The sequence below is a fragment of the Capra hircus genome, chromosome 28 (assembly GCF_001704415.2).
Source record: "Capra hircus breed San Clemente chromosome 28, ASM170441v1, whole genome shotgun sequence".
Classification (NCBI taxonomy): Eukaryota; Metazoa; Chordata; class Mammalia; order Artiodactyla; family Bovidae; genus Capra; species Capra hircus.
The window spans coordinates 19,414,005-19,427,712 of record NC_030835.1 but is presented as its reverse complement, the minus strand read 5'-3'; the positions used below and the strand labels follow the sequence as shown (position 1 = coordinate 19,427,712).

Below are 13,708 nucleotides of genomic sequence, written 5' to 3'. Positions count from 1 at the left end.
GGCTTAATCCGTGGCACTCAGGGAGCCTAGGGACCCAATCCTGAAATTGTAGCACGTATTTTTCCACGAGGAAAGGGGAGGCTGAGTCCCAGGGCGACCATCAGATTAGCATCGCCATCCAGTGACAGGGGTCACAAGCCCAGCTCTCTCTAGGTTGCCCTGATAATGGGCCCCTAAACGAGATTTTTACATCCATCATTGCCGAGTCCTAGTCTTTTGACACTTAGTTTTACCAGGCATCCCAGGTCACTGGTGAGAGAGAAAATAAATCCCAGCTCCAAGAACAAGCAGACAGCTGTTGTACACAGGCAAGCCTTTCAGAAGGATCCCAGCCATTGTTTCTCTTGGAAAGAGTCAGCAGGACTATGACATGGCTCATGGCTTTCAAGGACCCTGCTCCTCCTTTGGTTTCTGCCATCTTCACCAGGACACAGTTCTGAGTGTCCACGGCACCCACGGCCACCTCACGGCCACATGGCACATTGGTGCCCAGCAGCAATCATCTCACAAGATCTGACCAAGGGCTGGCCTTTGGCTTCCTTTCTAGAACGTCTTGGTGGCTGCCTCATCACAGTGGTTCTCAATGGGGTGCACATCCCCTAGAAGGCCAAGAGCAACTTCTAGTGGGAATAATATTCAAGGATCTTAGAGGTAGAAAAAGAGTGGGAAGAACAGAAGGGGAAACATGCTCCAAACTATAATAACACGTTCTGAGTCCCCACGAGAGTTAGACACAGAGCAGGGGACTTGCAGAAACCCGGCCTTCTGGCTGATCTTTGAACACTGATAACAGAGCGTTCGTGAATAGAGCATGCCAGAATCTGTACATTTAAATCCGGCATCAGCACCAGTCTCTTCCATCTAAGATGGCTTTACTGAACAGTTCCATATCCCTAAAGTTTCCTTTCTGGCAGCTGGTCAGAAGCAATCCATTTATCCCATATATTCTATGAACAGGCAAGGAAAGGCAAAGCTACCCCTCTCAGACTGTCCATGAAAAGCCCATTGTTGCCTCACTGTTGCTTGTGGAGGTGAAGCTGGAGATGTTCAAAGCCCCTCACGCCCACTGGCTATGGAAGGGGTCTCCTAAACTTTGCCTCACATCACACCTGGGGTACCCCATCAGAGAGGCTCGGAATAAACCACTGGAATAAACAGACCCACTTCCAGAAATAAGCCAGCCAGTTAAGGCGGCCTGGAAAGCCCATCTCTGACACTGGCATCCAAGAGTTCAGGCCACTAAAATAATTGATCATTCCACCTCTCAGTTGGCATACTAACTTCCTTTCTAATTTATTTCTGGAATGTTCTGGTTTTCTTTGTTATGTTCAGTTAATACTTGTTAAGCCTCTTTCTTAAGACTTTTTCAGTTGGCTTGAGGCACTGGGCCATTTGAAGGCTACAAAACCAATCCTTGCAGTGGTGGTGACTGTGTTGCTCTAGAGGCAGAAGCAAGGCAAGAAAATGCCCTTGTCAGGACTTCCCTGGGAGTCCAGTGGTTAAAACTCTGCCCTTCTAATGCAGGGAGCTCGAGTCGGGGAGCTAAGATCCCACACACTGTGCACTGCAGCCGATAAATAAATAAAATTTTTCAATACCCTTGTCACAGATGGAGAGAAGGTGGGAGGCTAGTGGCTCTGATGCTTAAAGAACCGAGGTCATTGAATGAGCCACTAAGGCCCCATGATTCAGTGGGAAAATATTTCTTCTCCAGTTCCTATTCTAAGCTTTTATATACTTCTCCCCTGTCCCACATATAAATTAGCAATATGTCACTTAGTAAAAATCAAGTCCAGAAAACAGGCAAGTTATATGAACCTTCCTTGGAGTGCCTCATAAAAAACCAGTAGACTTCTTCCAAAGGGCAGGTTTCCAAATCAAGAGCCAGATAATTCTTCCATCCGAGAGATCTGACTCTCAGGATGCCAGAATGTCCTAGAAGAGTACCCCCTACAGCTCACCTCCTCTTTCAGACCTCTTTATACCACTGGCCCTAATGGGGCTTTTGAGGGGAGAGATGAGGGCTTGGTGATAAAAGCCTCCAAAATGAAGAAAGGTCCAAGCAGAGTCAGCTCTGTGCCATGACCTGGAAACTCAGGTATGGCACCTGGAAACTCAGAATGCTGACACTTTGGTCCAGGGAAAAGGCCAGCAGTGCTTAGGTGATGTTCAGGTTGGAAGTTTCATTACTGCTCGTGGAGGTGAAGCTGGAGATGTTCAAAGTCCTTCATCCCCACTGGCTATGGAAGGGGGCTCCCAAACCTGGCCTCATATCACACCTGGGGCACTCCATCAGAGAGGCTCGGATGGGGGCCCCAGGTCTGTTATCCTATCTCCGAGTGACCCAAGACACACCCTTAAGACTATGCTACTCCAAGTCCCACCAGAGAATGGTCTTGGGGCCTCCTTTCTGCTCATGGAAGGAGGATGGCCCTCAGTGGTGGGCAAGGCCCAGAGGCCAAAACAGGCAGTTTTCTTAGGGGACACACATGCCAGGGGAAAGAGTCTGTCCTTGTCCCTAGGGGCATTCTCCTTGTCCCTTAACAGTTCTGTGAATTTAGACACTTTTAGGATGAAAAAATCCATCACAGGGTAAAGGGTGGTGTGAATTTGACAATCAGGGCATCAGGAAAATTGGGTTTCACTGCGCAGCTTCCTGCAAACCAGCCAACTGAAAGGTCTGGGAGCATTCATGCAGCTTCTGTCACTCTCCGAGAGGTGCCATCTGCAATGTGTGTGTGTGTGTGTGTGTATGGGAGAGTGCACGTGTGTGCATGTATGTACATGCTTGCATGCATGCATGTGTGTGCACGTGCGTTTTGGCGTCTTGCTTTCCCAGGTCCCCTTGCCTCCTTCCTCTCCCCCATCTGCTCTCTCTCGGCCTGGGCCTGCTTCTTCCTCCCTTTACTCCCTGAATATTTCTCCCTCTCGATAGGTTCACCCATTATAATAATCCCATAGCCTCATCCTTTCCCTTCCAGTCCTCCAGCTTCAGTTTATTTCCTCTAAAAGCAGTGTTGTTCATTTTTTAAGAGCGCCCTGCCACTTGGGCTCTTGCCACTTTTAAGAGGCCTGCCTGCCTCCCACACCAATTTGACACCCCTCTGCACCAGGGCCCTTTTCGTGTCCTCTTTGGGGAAAGGGAGAAGCAAGGATGTAGGTGAAGTTACGACTCTGATGTCTTCAAGGGGCACCCAATAAGGCCACTTCCTGTGCCCTTAGAACCTGACAGCCCAGAGTGCAAGTTTCCCATCCTGAAGGGACCTCGGCTAACCCTCTGCCCCCACAGGCCCATCATCAGGACCTGCAGAGCCCCACTCCTGGGAGCATTGCTCACCCTCTGAACTTAAGGAACTGTGCTCACTTTTGTGCTGGCCTCACCCAGAGTATAAGGGGCACCTTCCTGAGGAAGTGTCCCACGGGGCTTCCTCATCCCAATAGCAAGTGGTTTCACTTGTCCACTGTCTGCAGGTTAACGGTCCCATGATTTCCTCATTGGTGGGCCTATCTTAGAGCCAATGCCATGACCTCTAAGATGCATAGACACAGTGCCTCTTAAACACGCTCAGCAGGCATCTGCATTTTAGAAAACTCACTCAGAAGGATGCGTTGGCAGTTGCAGGTAACCTCTGAAATCAAGAAATGGGGGTAATTTTCAAAGGCCTGGAGAAACGTCTTAAGTATTCTTATCCATTGCCTCCCTCTAAGGAACCCTGTAGCCTTCCACTGCTGGAACGCAGTAGACAGGAGGCCCAGCCTCTCGGCAGCCTTGGCTCCTACAGTGGCTGACGAGAAGTGGCGACTGTTACTGCTCTTACTATGAAGCTGCGGTCATGACTGAGCACACACTAGAGGCCAGTGCACGCGTGTGGGCTAAGTCGCCTCAGCCGTGTCCAACTCTTTGCGACCCCATGGACTGTAGTCTGCTACGCCACGCTCCTCTGTCCATGAGATTCTCCAGGCAAGAATACTGGAGCGGGTTGCCATTTCCTCCTCCAGGGGAACTTCCCGACCCAGGGGTCAAGCCTGCGTCTCTTACGGCTCCTGCATTGGCAGGTGACTGCTTTATCACTATGATGGTTTAGTCGCTAAGTCGTGTCCAACTCTTGGATTCTTGCGACTCCATTGACTGTAGCCTGCCAGGCTCCTCTGTCTATGGGCTTCTCTAGGCAAGATTACTGGAGCCGGTTGCCATTTCCTTCTCCAGGGGAATCTTCCCAACTCAGGGATCGAACCTGGGTGTCCTGCATTGCAGGCAGATTCTTTACCAACCGAGCTATGAGAGAAGCCCTTTATCCCTATATGCCAGTATTAAGCACTGCTGCTGCTGCTGCTAAGTCGCTTCAGTCGTGTCCGACTCTGTGTGACCCCATAGACGGCAGCCCACCAGGCTCCCCCGTCCCTGGGATTCTCCAAGCAAGAACACTGGAGTGGTTGCCATTTCCTTCTCCAATGCATGAAAATGAAAAGTGAAAGTGAAGTCGCTCAGTCGTGTCCAACTCTTAGCAACCTCATGGACTACAGCCTATCAGGCTCCTCCACCCATGGGATTTTCCAGGCAAGAATACTGGAGTGGGGTGCCATTGCCTTCTCCGGTATTAAGCACTAAATGTGCACAAAGACCTCGCAACAATGTTCTGAGGGCGGAGTTATTAACCCCACTTTACAGATGAAGAAAATGAGGTTCGAAGAGGTTAAGTAAGCTCCCAAAGTCTCATGGCTGATAAGAGGCAAATCTCGTTCAGCTGCAAGCCTTCTCTCTGACCATTAGGCTACCCACCCCGAGACACACAGTGGAAGCCCCCAAACCTGAGACAACCGGCCTTCAATAAAGGAGAGTTCCAAGGAGACTTCCCAGGGGCATGCTTGGTCCCTTATAAAGAAATCCAACATATTAAACCCCAACTCAATTTCATTACACAGAATTTCCCACAGCCCTTCTTTAAATGGAGAGTGACCTTGACATATGTAAAACAGAGTTCAATTTAGAAAGATGATGTTTACTGAAGCTTTTCAGAAACAAATGAATGCCTTGAGTCAACATATCCGTATACAAGTAGCTGCCCATGACCTCAGGCCAGGATGGGCCAGAGAACGGGAGGACCCAGCTGAGAACCCAGACACACAACATACACACATGCACTTGTACACACACGTGAGAGCACACACTCATGCATGCACACACCGTGTACACACACACAAGCTCATGTACAACCATGTGTGCCGCACATGCCTGCATGCCAGGTTCACACACACACACACACACACACACCAGGGCTCTGATCAAAATCACCCTGCCTCCTAAGAGAATATCAAAGGGATGGACCCAACTGGGACACAAGCTGTTAGGGCAGACCCTTTTTTTCTAATATGAGTGATCTATGATGATCTTTTATTTATTTATTTTTGGCTGTGTAGCACATTGGATCTTAGTTCCCTGACCAGGAATCGAACCCACACCCCTTGCATTGGAAGATGGGAGTCTTAACCACTTGACCTCCAGGGAAGTCCCAGACCCCTTAAAAAATGAACCCTCAAAGAGAAGGAAATGGGTCCCCCTGTGCATTATATAGATGCATTCTGGGCTCAGAATTAGTATCATCCATCTGCACTTCCTCCCACCTCTGGCTCTCAGCCCTACTGACCCACACGCACACCTGCCTTAGCCAAATACGCAGGTTCTTCGTGGGGTGGGGTGGACACTGATCCCTAATCCTGTTGAGGAGACTATCCTAATTGAGAGAATCTATTTCCCCCCTTTTTTTTTCTGTCTCTAACTTTAACACATGAATGATCCTAAAGTTTTGATGTGTTTTTTTTTTTTTTCTTGGACTAAACCATTATTTACAGGGGGAGAGGGGGAAGAAAGGCTCTAGAGGGCCTAAGGGGGATAAGGGAGACCAAGGAGCGCCTGGATTAGATGCCCCCTGTCCATTGGTATGTTTCCATCTATCACTTGGTTTTTCTGTTTTTTCCTGGAGGTTTGCAAGCTGGAAACAAAGAAGGCAAATAAACTAAGATGAAAACCAAATGACTCCATTGCCACTACCAAAACCGGTCTGCTCATGTGGCCGATGAAATTCTGCCTGCTGTTGGTGTTGCCTTAAAACCACAGCTGCAAGCAATTCACGCTAAATCCCTTCCCTTTGAAGATGCCGAACAACTGATGTGTGGAAATGGAGACACCACAAGGAAAGGGATTTGGGAGCAGGCCTCGGCGCTTAGCTCCGGGATGGCTTTGGAAGCCAGGGTAGCATTTGTGAACCACCCCCATTTGCCTTCTTTGTTTTGGGGCCACCTCGGTGGCCAGCAGTTCAAGTCATCTGAATTCCCACTTGGTCAGGATGCAGGACACCAGGGCTAGCATCTCCTGAGGGTCATCTTTGCCCCAAACGGGGCAGAACAAGGCCAGAGAGGGGTTTTTATATACAGCTTCTCAATGCCCACCAGCCATCCAGCCCAAACCTGCAAAACTGCAGACCAAGGTCAGTAGACAGACACCCCCAGGAAGCCTTCCCAAACCAGCCAATGAGGAATGATTCATGGCACATCTGCTGGGCTTCTCAAGTGTCCCTCATCCCATTGGAAGGTCCTGAAATTATGATGCATTAAGTTGAAACTCGTGTGTGCTGACACCAAGTGCGTCTCTAAATAGAGAGGGGGCTGGATGGACACGTCACCAAGCTCAACGTTCCTGGAGCCAGAGAGAGCAGAGAGGCTGAATTGGGAAGGCAGGAATCAACTGGGGTTTGAGGTTTACCTGTAGATGCCCTAAGGGTCCTGCATCCTGGCCAAGATAAGCCTGGGCCTCTCCACGCCACAGTCGGAGCTGGCCACCCTTGACCGAAATAATCATCGTGGTTGGTTTTGTGAACAGGGACACCGAGGTTTTAAAGGAGAGAAAGGGGAGCCGGGGTTACCAGGGCTGGACGGACTGGATGCCCCGTGCCCATTGGTATGGCATCTCCCTCCCTTGCCTGCACGGCCAGTATGGGCTTCCCCACGTGTGCGGTTTTGCCTGTGTGCTTCTCCAGCTGCCCTCCACACCCCTGCTCCCTCCACCTGGCCTCCGCTTCCCCCCTCCTCACTCTGTAGACACCAAGGGTCACCCTGCCTTGGCTGGCCCTCAGGGGCTCCTGCACGTCCCCCTCTTGCATGCAAAGACGGCCAGGAGGCTTTTTTTTTCTTCCTCTTGCAGCAGCTTCAAAAGCCCATCACTTAATGTGAGCTGGTCCTGCCCATCAGTGCCAACTTTAGCTGCATCAGACCCTCCTTTCAGAACTGCTTCTAGGCAAACCTGCCACTGGAAAGGAAGCCAGGGAAATGGAGTCTCTGCATTAGCTCTCAGGACTGTGACTTATCTGCCTTCACACACTGCAGTTAGTTGGATGAACATTTGAATGAGATGCCCACGTTGGCCCCATGTCCCTCTCCACTCCAGCATCTCACTATTTAGCAGAGGACAGATGGACACCCTTATAAACACAGGGCAGAATGAGGAGTTCTAGAACCAAAGTTAGAGGAGGGGGTACTCTGCCTGACCTTCCAGCACAGATCTGGGATCACTGTCCAGGTGACACCCCAGTACCAAAGGATGGTCCAAAATCAGGAGTCTCGATCCTAGAGGGCTCATCCTTTTTAGCTGGAATCCCAGAAGATGCTGCAAGACCCTCCCTCAGTTTCCTCTTTTTTTTCCACATCTTTCAGTGGTTTGCCACCAAAAAGTCTAAAACAACATGGAAGCGTTGAGAATGTGGTTAAGGAAGGGAAGGGAGGAGACAGGGAGGAAGTGAGACATTGGGGACCCACTCCCAAGCATAAGTCCTGCCTAAGTGGCTACAGTTCTGGTTCCCCAGGGCCCAGTCTCTCTCCAGGCAGGGACCTTCTAGGCTTCTACAGCGACCCTTTCAGTGCACCAGGGGGGAAGAAGAAGATGGCCCTTCACTCCACGGCAGTTTGCTCACAAGCTTCCTGCCCCCCTAAATTTCCCGAGGAGGTTTGGAGCTCATGGAGCTATTTTCACACCAGTAATTGTCAGATGAGAATTCCCAGCCTCACATCCCCACTCCAGGGTCACACAGGAATTATCTTGGGACAGAGGAGAAAAGGCTATAAGAAAAGATGCTGTGTGACCCTGACAGGTGATCACAGAGCCCCTTGAAGGGACTTTCAGGGACCAGGAGAGGCAGATTAAGCTGACAGAGTGGCTGCTCCCTGTCCCCTGCCCAGCCTCCTGAATCCTCAGCATGCAGCATGCAGCTCACAGGCACCTTTCTCAGCCATGGGATCTCCCACGCCCTCCACGGCACCTCCACTGATCATTAGCCAGTCATCCCTTCTGCCACAGCCTTTTCCAAGATTCCGAAATCTGAGTTCTGCCGGCTGCAGCCCTGGCTCCTCACCCTGCTCTTCACCCACACACTGCCACTGCACCCCCTCCCAGCCTGCCCAGCCCTCCTCTGCCCCCCCCCCCGCCACCGTCCACGTGCCAATGGGAAGCCGCTGTGGCCCGCGGAGGCTCCTGTCCCTTCCAGAGTCCATGGGAAGTGTCGCACTGTGGCGGGCTGGGAAACGGGACCCAGGTCTTCATGGAACCCTGGGATGTACCGCCTTCCCCTGCAGAACCTCCCCAACCCAGAATGGATGGTGAAAGTCACCTTGATTTGACCTTTAATGCAAACTGGCAATTTCTCCAAAAACATGTCAATTGTCTATTAATTTTGCTGTGGAAGTTTACATACCTTCCCTTTCTTGTTTTGCGTTGTTGCTGTTTGCTGTCTCCTGCATTGTGTTACAGTGGGCGTGGGGCAGTGGGCGGCGGGGGCGGGGGTGGGAGAGAAGCGCCGCTGTTGATCAGGATTTTTAGTACAAGGTAACTAGACTTCTTCAACATCCGTGCAGGGCCAGCTGTCTGCTGGGCTCCAGGTGAGCAGTTTCCACGCCTGTCGTGGGTGGATGAGTAGGTTCAGGCATAGGGGGCTCCCATTCCAGCCCCCCGAGGGCTGACCACTTGCTCGGGTCTCCTGAAACCCTGTGTGCATCTCCTTCTCTGCCCTGGAACCTGGAGTTCTAGAACCTGGGCTGCAGTTCTAAAAGACTCAGACTGAGAACCAGATCGCTGCCCTGGTTCAACCTCATCCTCCCTGCCTGCTCCTCAGGGGTTTCTAGGTTTATCCCAGGGCGCACCAGAGCAGCCAGGACAGCCGGGCAGAGGAGACTCAGGATGTCCTGAGGCTTCAGGTACTCTGTGGGTGCACCAGCAGAGGGGACAAGTGGCACCTGGTGGGTTCTCATCCTACCACTGCTCATCCCCCCAAGTCCCCAGAGAGAGCTAAGGCTGTGCTGGGAGCCCCGCCTCCTTGCTGAAGGCACCTCGGCCCCATGTTGAAAGCCTGTGAAATCAACCCTCCTCCTCCTTATAGATAAACAGATGGGAGCTGCCTGGATGTCCGCCCCGAGCTGCTAAGGAAGAGAGAGAAATCAGAGAATGAGAGAGTGGGGGCTTTGTTCCATACAGCCGCACCTTCCCCAGGTTTTATAGAGGAGGAAACTGAAGCCTCCAGCTGCTGAGTGGCTCGCCCACGGGCACCGCACACTCAGTACAGCCAGAGAGGAGACCAGCAGGCCTCTGGACTGTCCTCTCCCCCACGCTCAGGTCGCCTCTGCTCACGGGCCCACAGGCCCATCTCAGCTTTGAACTGTCACTACATGTGAGCTCAGCCTGCAAGCAGACAGGCGGGCTTGCTTCCTGCCTCCTTCTGAGGCTAGGCCCTGGGGTAGAGAAGAGAAACAGACAATATCAGGTGGGCCGCACCCTGATCAGCTGACACGGTGTTTGTGGCCCTTGTTCCCCTTATCCTGCTGCTTGTTGGGCCGTCCCGGTGAGTCTGAGCCGTCTGCCTTTCTTCCTCACTGCAGGGTGAAGATGGCTTGCCAGTCCAGGGCTGCTGGAACAAGGTAAGTTTCCTGGGGTTCCAGGGCCTCAGGGAAGAGTTGTACGTGGGCTCCATTTTCTGCCGTGGGATAAAGCACGCACGATTTCCATTCCAGGCCTTCCTGCAGATAAGGCAGCAAGACCTGGGTCCAAAAAGGAACAGTCCTAAAAGCAGGGATAGTCCCAAAAAGGAACAGTCCCAAAAGCAGGGTGCCCATTAAGCATTCCACTCACTGCATGCACTTGAGAACGTTTAAAAATGGTTTTTAAGGCATCAGCAAACCCAGAGTATAGAATTTCCATGTAGCCGGACAGATGACATCTTTATGCTTCGTGAGGTTAATTTATACCATACTTCTTCTACAAGGAGTTCTAAACCATGTTTCAAAATCAGTTATTATTAGCTAGTCTCATAGTGTTCATAAGAGGCCATTTAAGCCATATGATGACGTTTATCCAGATGTAGGAAATCTCAGTTGCTTTAAGTATAAAGTCATATGGATTCTATACCTCCTCATAGAGACCTGCCAGCTCATCATTCAACCCTTCCCCTTGAACTTAAATAGTCAGAGTTTCATGCTTCTGCACATTGAGACCTGCCCACCCTCTCTTGGAGTCCCACAGTTCCTACCAACAGGGAGGTTTCATTTGTTCATACCTGCCTTTGGCATTTGCCATCATTAAAGCCACCTGACACCACAGGGCTGTGCCCTCAACATAGTCACCCGACTCATCCAGGGACCCCAATGTCCAAGGCTCCCCTGCATGACCGGGGCCATTGGTTTCCTAAGCCAGAAACCCAACTTGGTCTTGGAAAAGGCAGTCCCACCTATGGCCTCCCTTCACCTTCCTCCTGTTCAGTGACTTTCCACCAGCCCTCCAGCACCACTGTCTCAAGATCTTGGTTCATTCTCATTAAAGAGCTGGAGACCCTTACCTGTCCAAGAGTCTGTGCTTAACTAATCCAGTCCCGCCCAGTGACAGCACTCACACTTACAGTGAGATGAATCCCCTCCTCTGGCTAGACGCCCACCGTCTCATTAGCTCACAAGAATCCGTGAAAGCAGTGAAACCACCAAGACGCCAGGCTGTAGGTTGAGCATCTACTCACCCAGATACCTAAAACACCCCACAGCCAGAGAGAGGAAAAGCTCTGCTTTCAAGGGAGATGCCTCCCCAGGAATCTGTCTGTCACTTCATCCTCTTGGTTAATTCCCCTAGACCTCGTTAAAGCTCCAAGAAGCAGGAAAGAGGTGTGTCCCCTAAGAAAAAGATTTTCTTCTTCAGGGTTGCTGTGGATGGTTAAGAGATAGAAATGATTGAGCTCAGCAGGGGAAGAAGAGCCACTCTCGAGAGGTACAATGTCTGGGAGAAGCAAGAAGCAGCTAGAGAGCCTGACTGGCTGTTGATTCACATCATAAATTCATTCTGGGAAGACTGGGTTATTCAACAGCCAGGCCTCCAAAGGCTGCATAAAGAGAAAGTGCCCTCTAGTGACCAATAAGGGGAATGACTGGAAAGAAAAAGTATTAAATAATTTCCCACCCTCAGGATGCTGACAGTCAGCCCCAGGGTCTTGGAGGAGGGGGTTCCTGGCTCCGCCAGGTCCCCTACCCAAAGCTCTCCCATCCAACCCAGACCTACCTCACTTCCCACAAGGGAAATAAACACTCACAGACACTAACCCCATGTTGTTTTGTGTTTGTTTTTGTTTTGCAGTGATGCCTCTAACCTGGGATTGGCCTGTGTGTGTGTTTGTACATAGAATATTTATTTTTATACAGTTTTCACTTTTTGAAAATGCCCGAAGTATGATGCATCTTACAGATTTTTTAAAAAAGGAAAACCTGCATATTTTGTACAGAAAATACCAACCTCTTCCCTTTTGTTTACAAGATGTTTTGCATACGTCTAAGACTCTAATACACTTTTCATTTGTGAGTTCGGCTGTACGTTTGCATGACATTTGTGCACACTTATTAAGTATTAAAGCTTAATAAATTATTGTGTTCCAGTGCCAAAAGGGGCCAACCAGCACTCAAGGGCTGGCTGGTTTGTGTGTGACTTCACAGATACAAGAAGGTCCATGGGGTTTGCTAAGCTAGGTGTGTCTCAGAATATTTTAAATGCTTATGGATTTTCACTATTAAAACAAGTGAAACATGGAAATTCTTGATCCTGATTCATCCCTAAATCAATTACATTCTTTTCTTGTTAAATCAGGAACTCCCAGAAGCAGGGGTCCTCAAAAATATAATGGTTTGAGGACTTCCCTGGTGGCCCAGGGGTTAACACTCTGCACTTCCACTGCAGGGCACAGGGTTTGATCCCTAGTCCAAAAAGTTCTACATGTCTTGCAGTATGGCCAAAAAAATAAAAAACAAAGAAAGAAAGAAATATAATGGTTTGAACCATGTTAAGTCCAACAGAGGAATGGCCAGGTCTGTATTAAGCGACGTCTTTTGTCACGTACCCCACGTTCATGACAGCTCGATGTGCACGTGTCAGGTTCCGATGCACTGAAACCCTTCAAACCCCCAGGGTTACAAAGGGCTAAGTGCTAGTACTTTTGACTTTTGGTTTGTTTTCCTTCCTTTTGAGCTGCAATCATTAATACCAGCTATTGTTGATGATGGCCATTCATTTGCTATACATTTGCAGGGTCCACTCACAACTAGCTACTGAAAAGTTTGCCCCAACGGTCTTTTCACTCCAACAAAGGACATTCAGAAGCAAGTCTGGTTAAGATACTGGCATTCTGGTTTTGTTTTTTTTTTTAAGAAATCGAATTTTACTGCTTTCTGTACTATTCTTAGTACACTATTTATAAAGGTCTCGCTGCTTATAAATAAAACAAACCTATTTTAATGACTAGGCAAATATTACCTATGGGGTAGCACACAGGTTTACTGTTAGGTATTACAACATAATTGGTGCTTCTAAAGGGCTTGAAAATACCAAAGTACTTGAGTAATTTAAATACCCTTCCCCATTTTGTTTGTACTTTGTCTTTATATACGTATATCCTTTCATCATAGACAGCACAAAAGCACCCTGAAGTACAGCTCCTGTCCACACGTAGTCACACGAAGTCTAAGTTAGTGAGCTTCACATTCACGGGGCCCCTGCCGCGTTGTGGGGTGAGGCTGCACTCACAGACTCTGGTCTTCAGGGGACCACATGCTGCCCAAACCCCAGGGACCTCACTGGTGTTCTTACCAAATGTCCACTCAGATGATTTGGACGTCAGACACCTTCCTCCCCTGAGTCTTGACTTCCCTGTTTGAAAAGTGAAGCAGTTGAATCAGAGCCACTCTCTGTGGTCATCTGTCCCCTCACCAGGCAGCAGAAGCATGAAGGACCCAGGCCCCAGGTGCCAGCTGGCACAAGTTACTTTTCTTACTGAGGGGGTCCCAGGATGCTGCACTTCCCTGATAATGCCTAAGCCCACCCCCCAGACCCCACCCAGAGCCAGCTGCTCCACCAGGCACAGTGAACACAAGCCTGGGCCTTTGGGGGGCTTTCAGAGGATAAGACAATATCTTAATATTTTCATTTCTTTTAAATCCAAAAGAAAAAAATTGAATATATAATCATGCATCCAGCCAGGATTATATTTATCTTTCTACCAGAGCAGTCATAAAATGTAATTTAAAAAAAATTTTTTTTGTTTTGTTTTGGAGTACAGCTGATTAACAATGCTGTGATAGTTTCAGGTGGACAGCAAGGGGACTCAGCTGTACATACACATGCATCCATTCTCCTCCAAACTCC

The 13,708-nt window shown here is 49.6% G+C and overlaps 1 protein-coding gene across 10 annotated transcripts in view; it reads left to right on the top strand.

The window, feature by feature from the left end:
• COL13A1 (collagen type XIII alpha 1 chain) overlaps positions 1-12,103 on the top strand; it is a 153,781-nt gene extending 141,678 nt beyond the window's left edge. For 9 of the 10 annotated variants that reach the window (XM_018042567.1, XM_018042560.1, XM_018042564.1 and 6 more), the window contains 3 exons: positions 5,851-5,937; positions 9,919-9,957; positions 11,654-12,103. In XM_018042567.1, coding sequence (XP_017898056.1) covers positions 5,851-5,937; positions 9,919-9,957; positions 11,654-11,656 — 129 coding nt within the window. In that variant the 3' untranslated portion in view covers positions 11,657-12,103. The remainder of the gene's footprint in view (positions 1-5,850; positions 5,938-9,918; positions 9,958-11,653) is intronic. The other variant, XM_018042568.1, reaches the window with a different exon arrangement.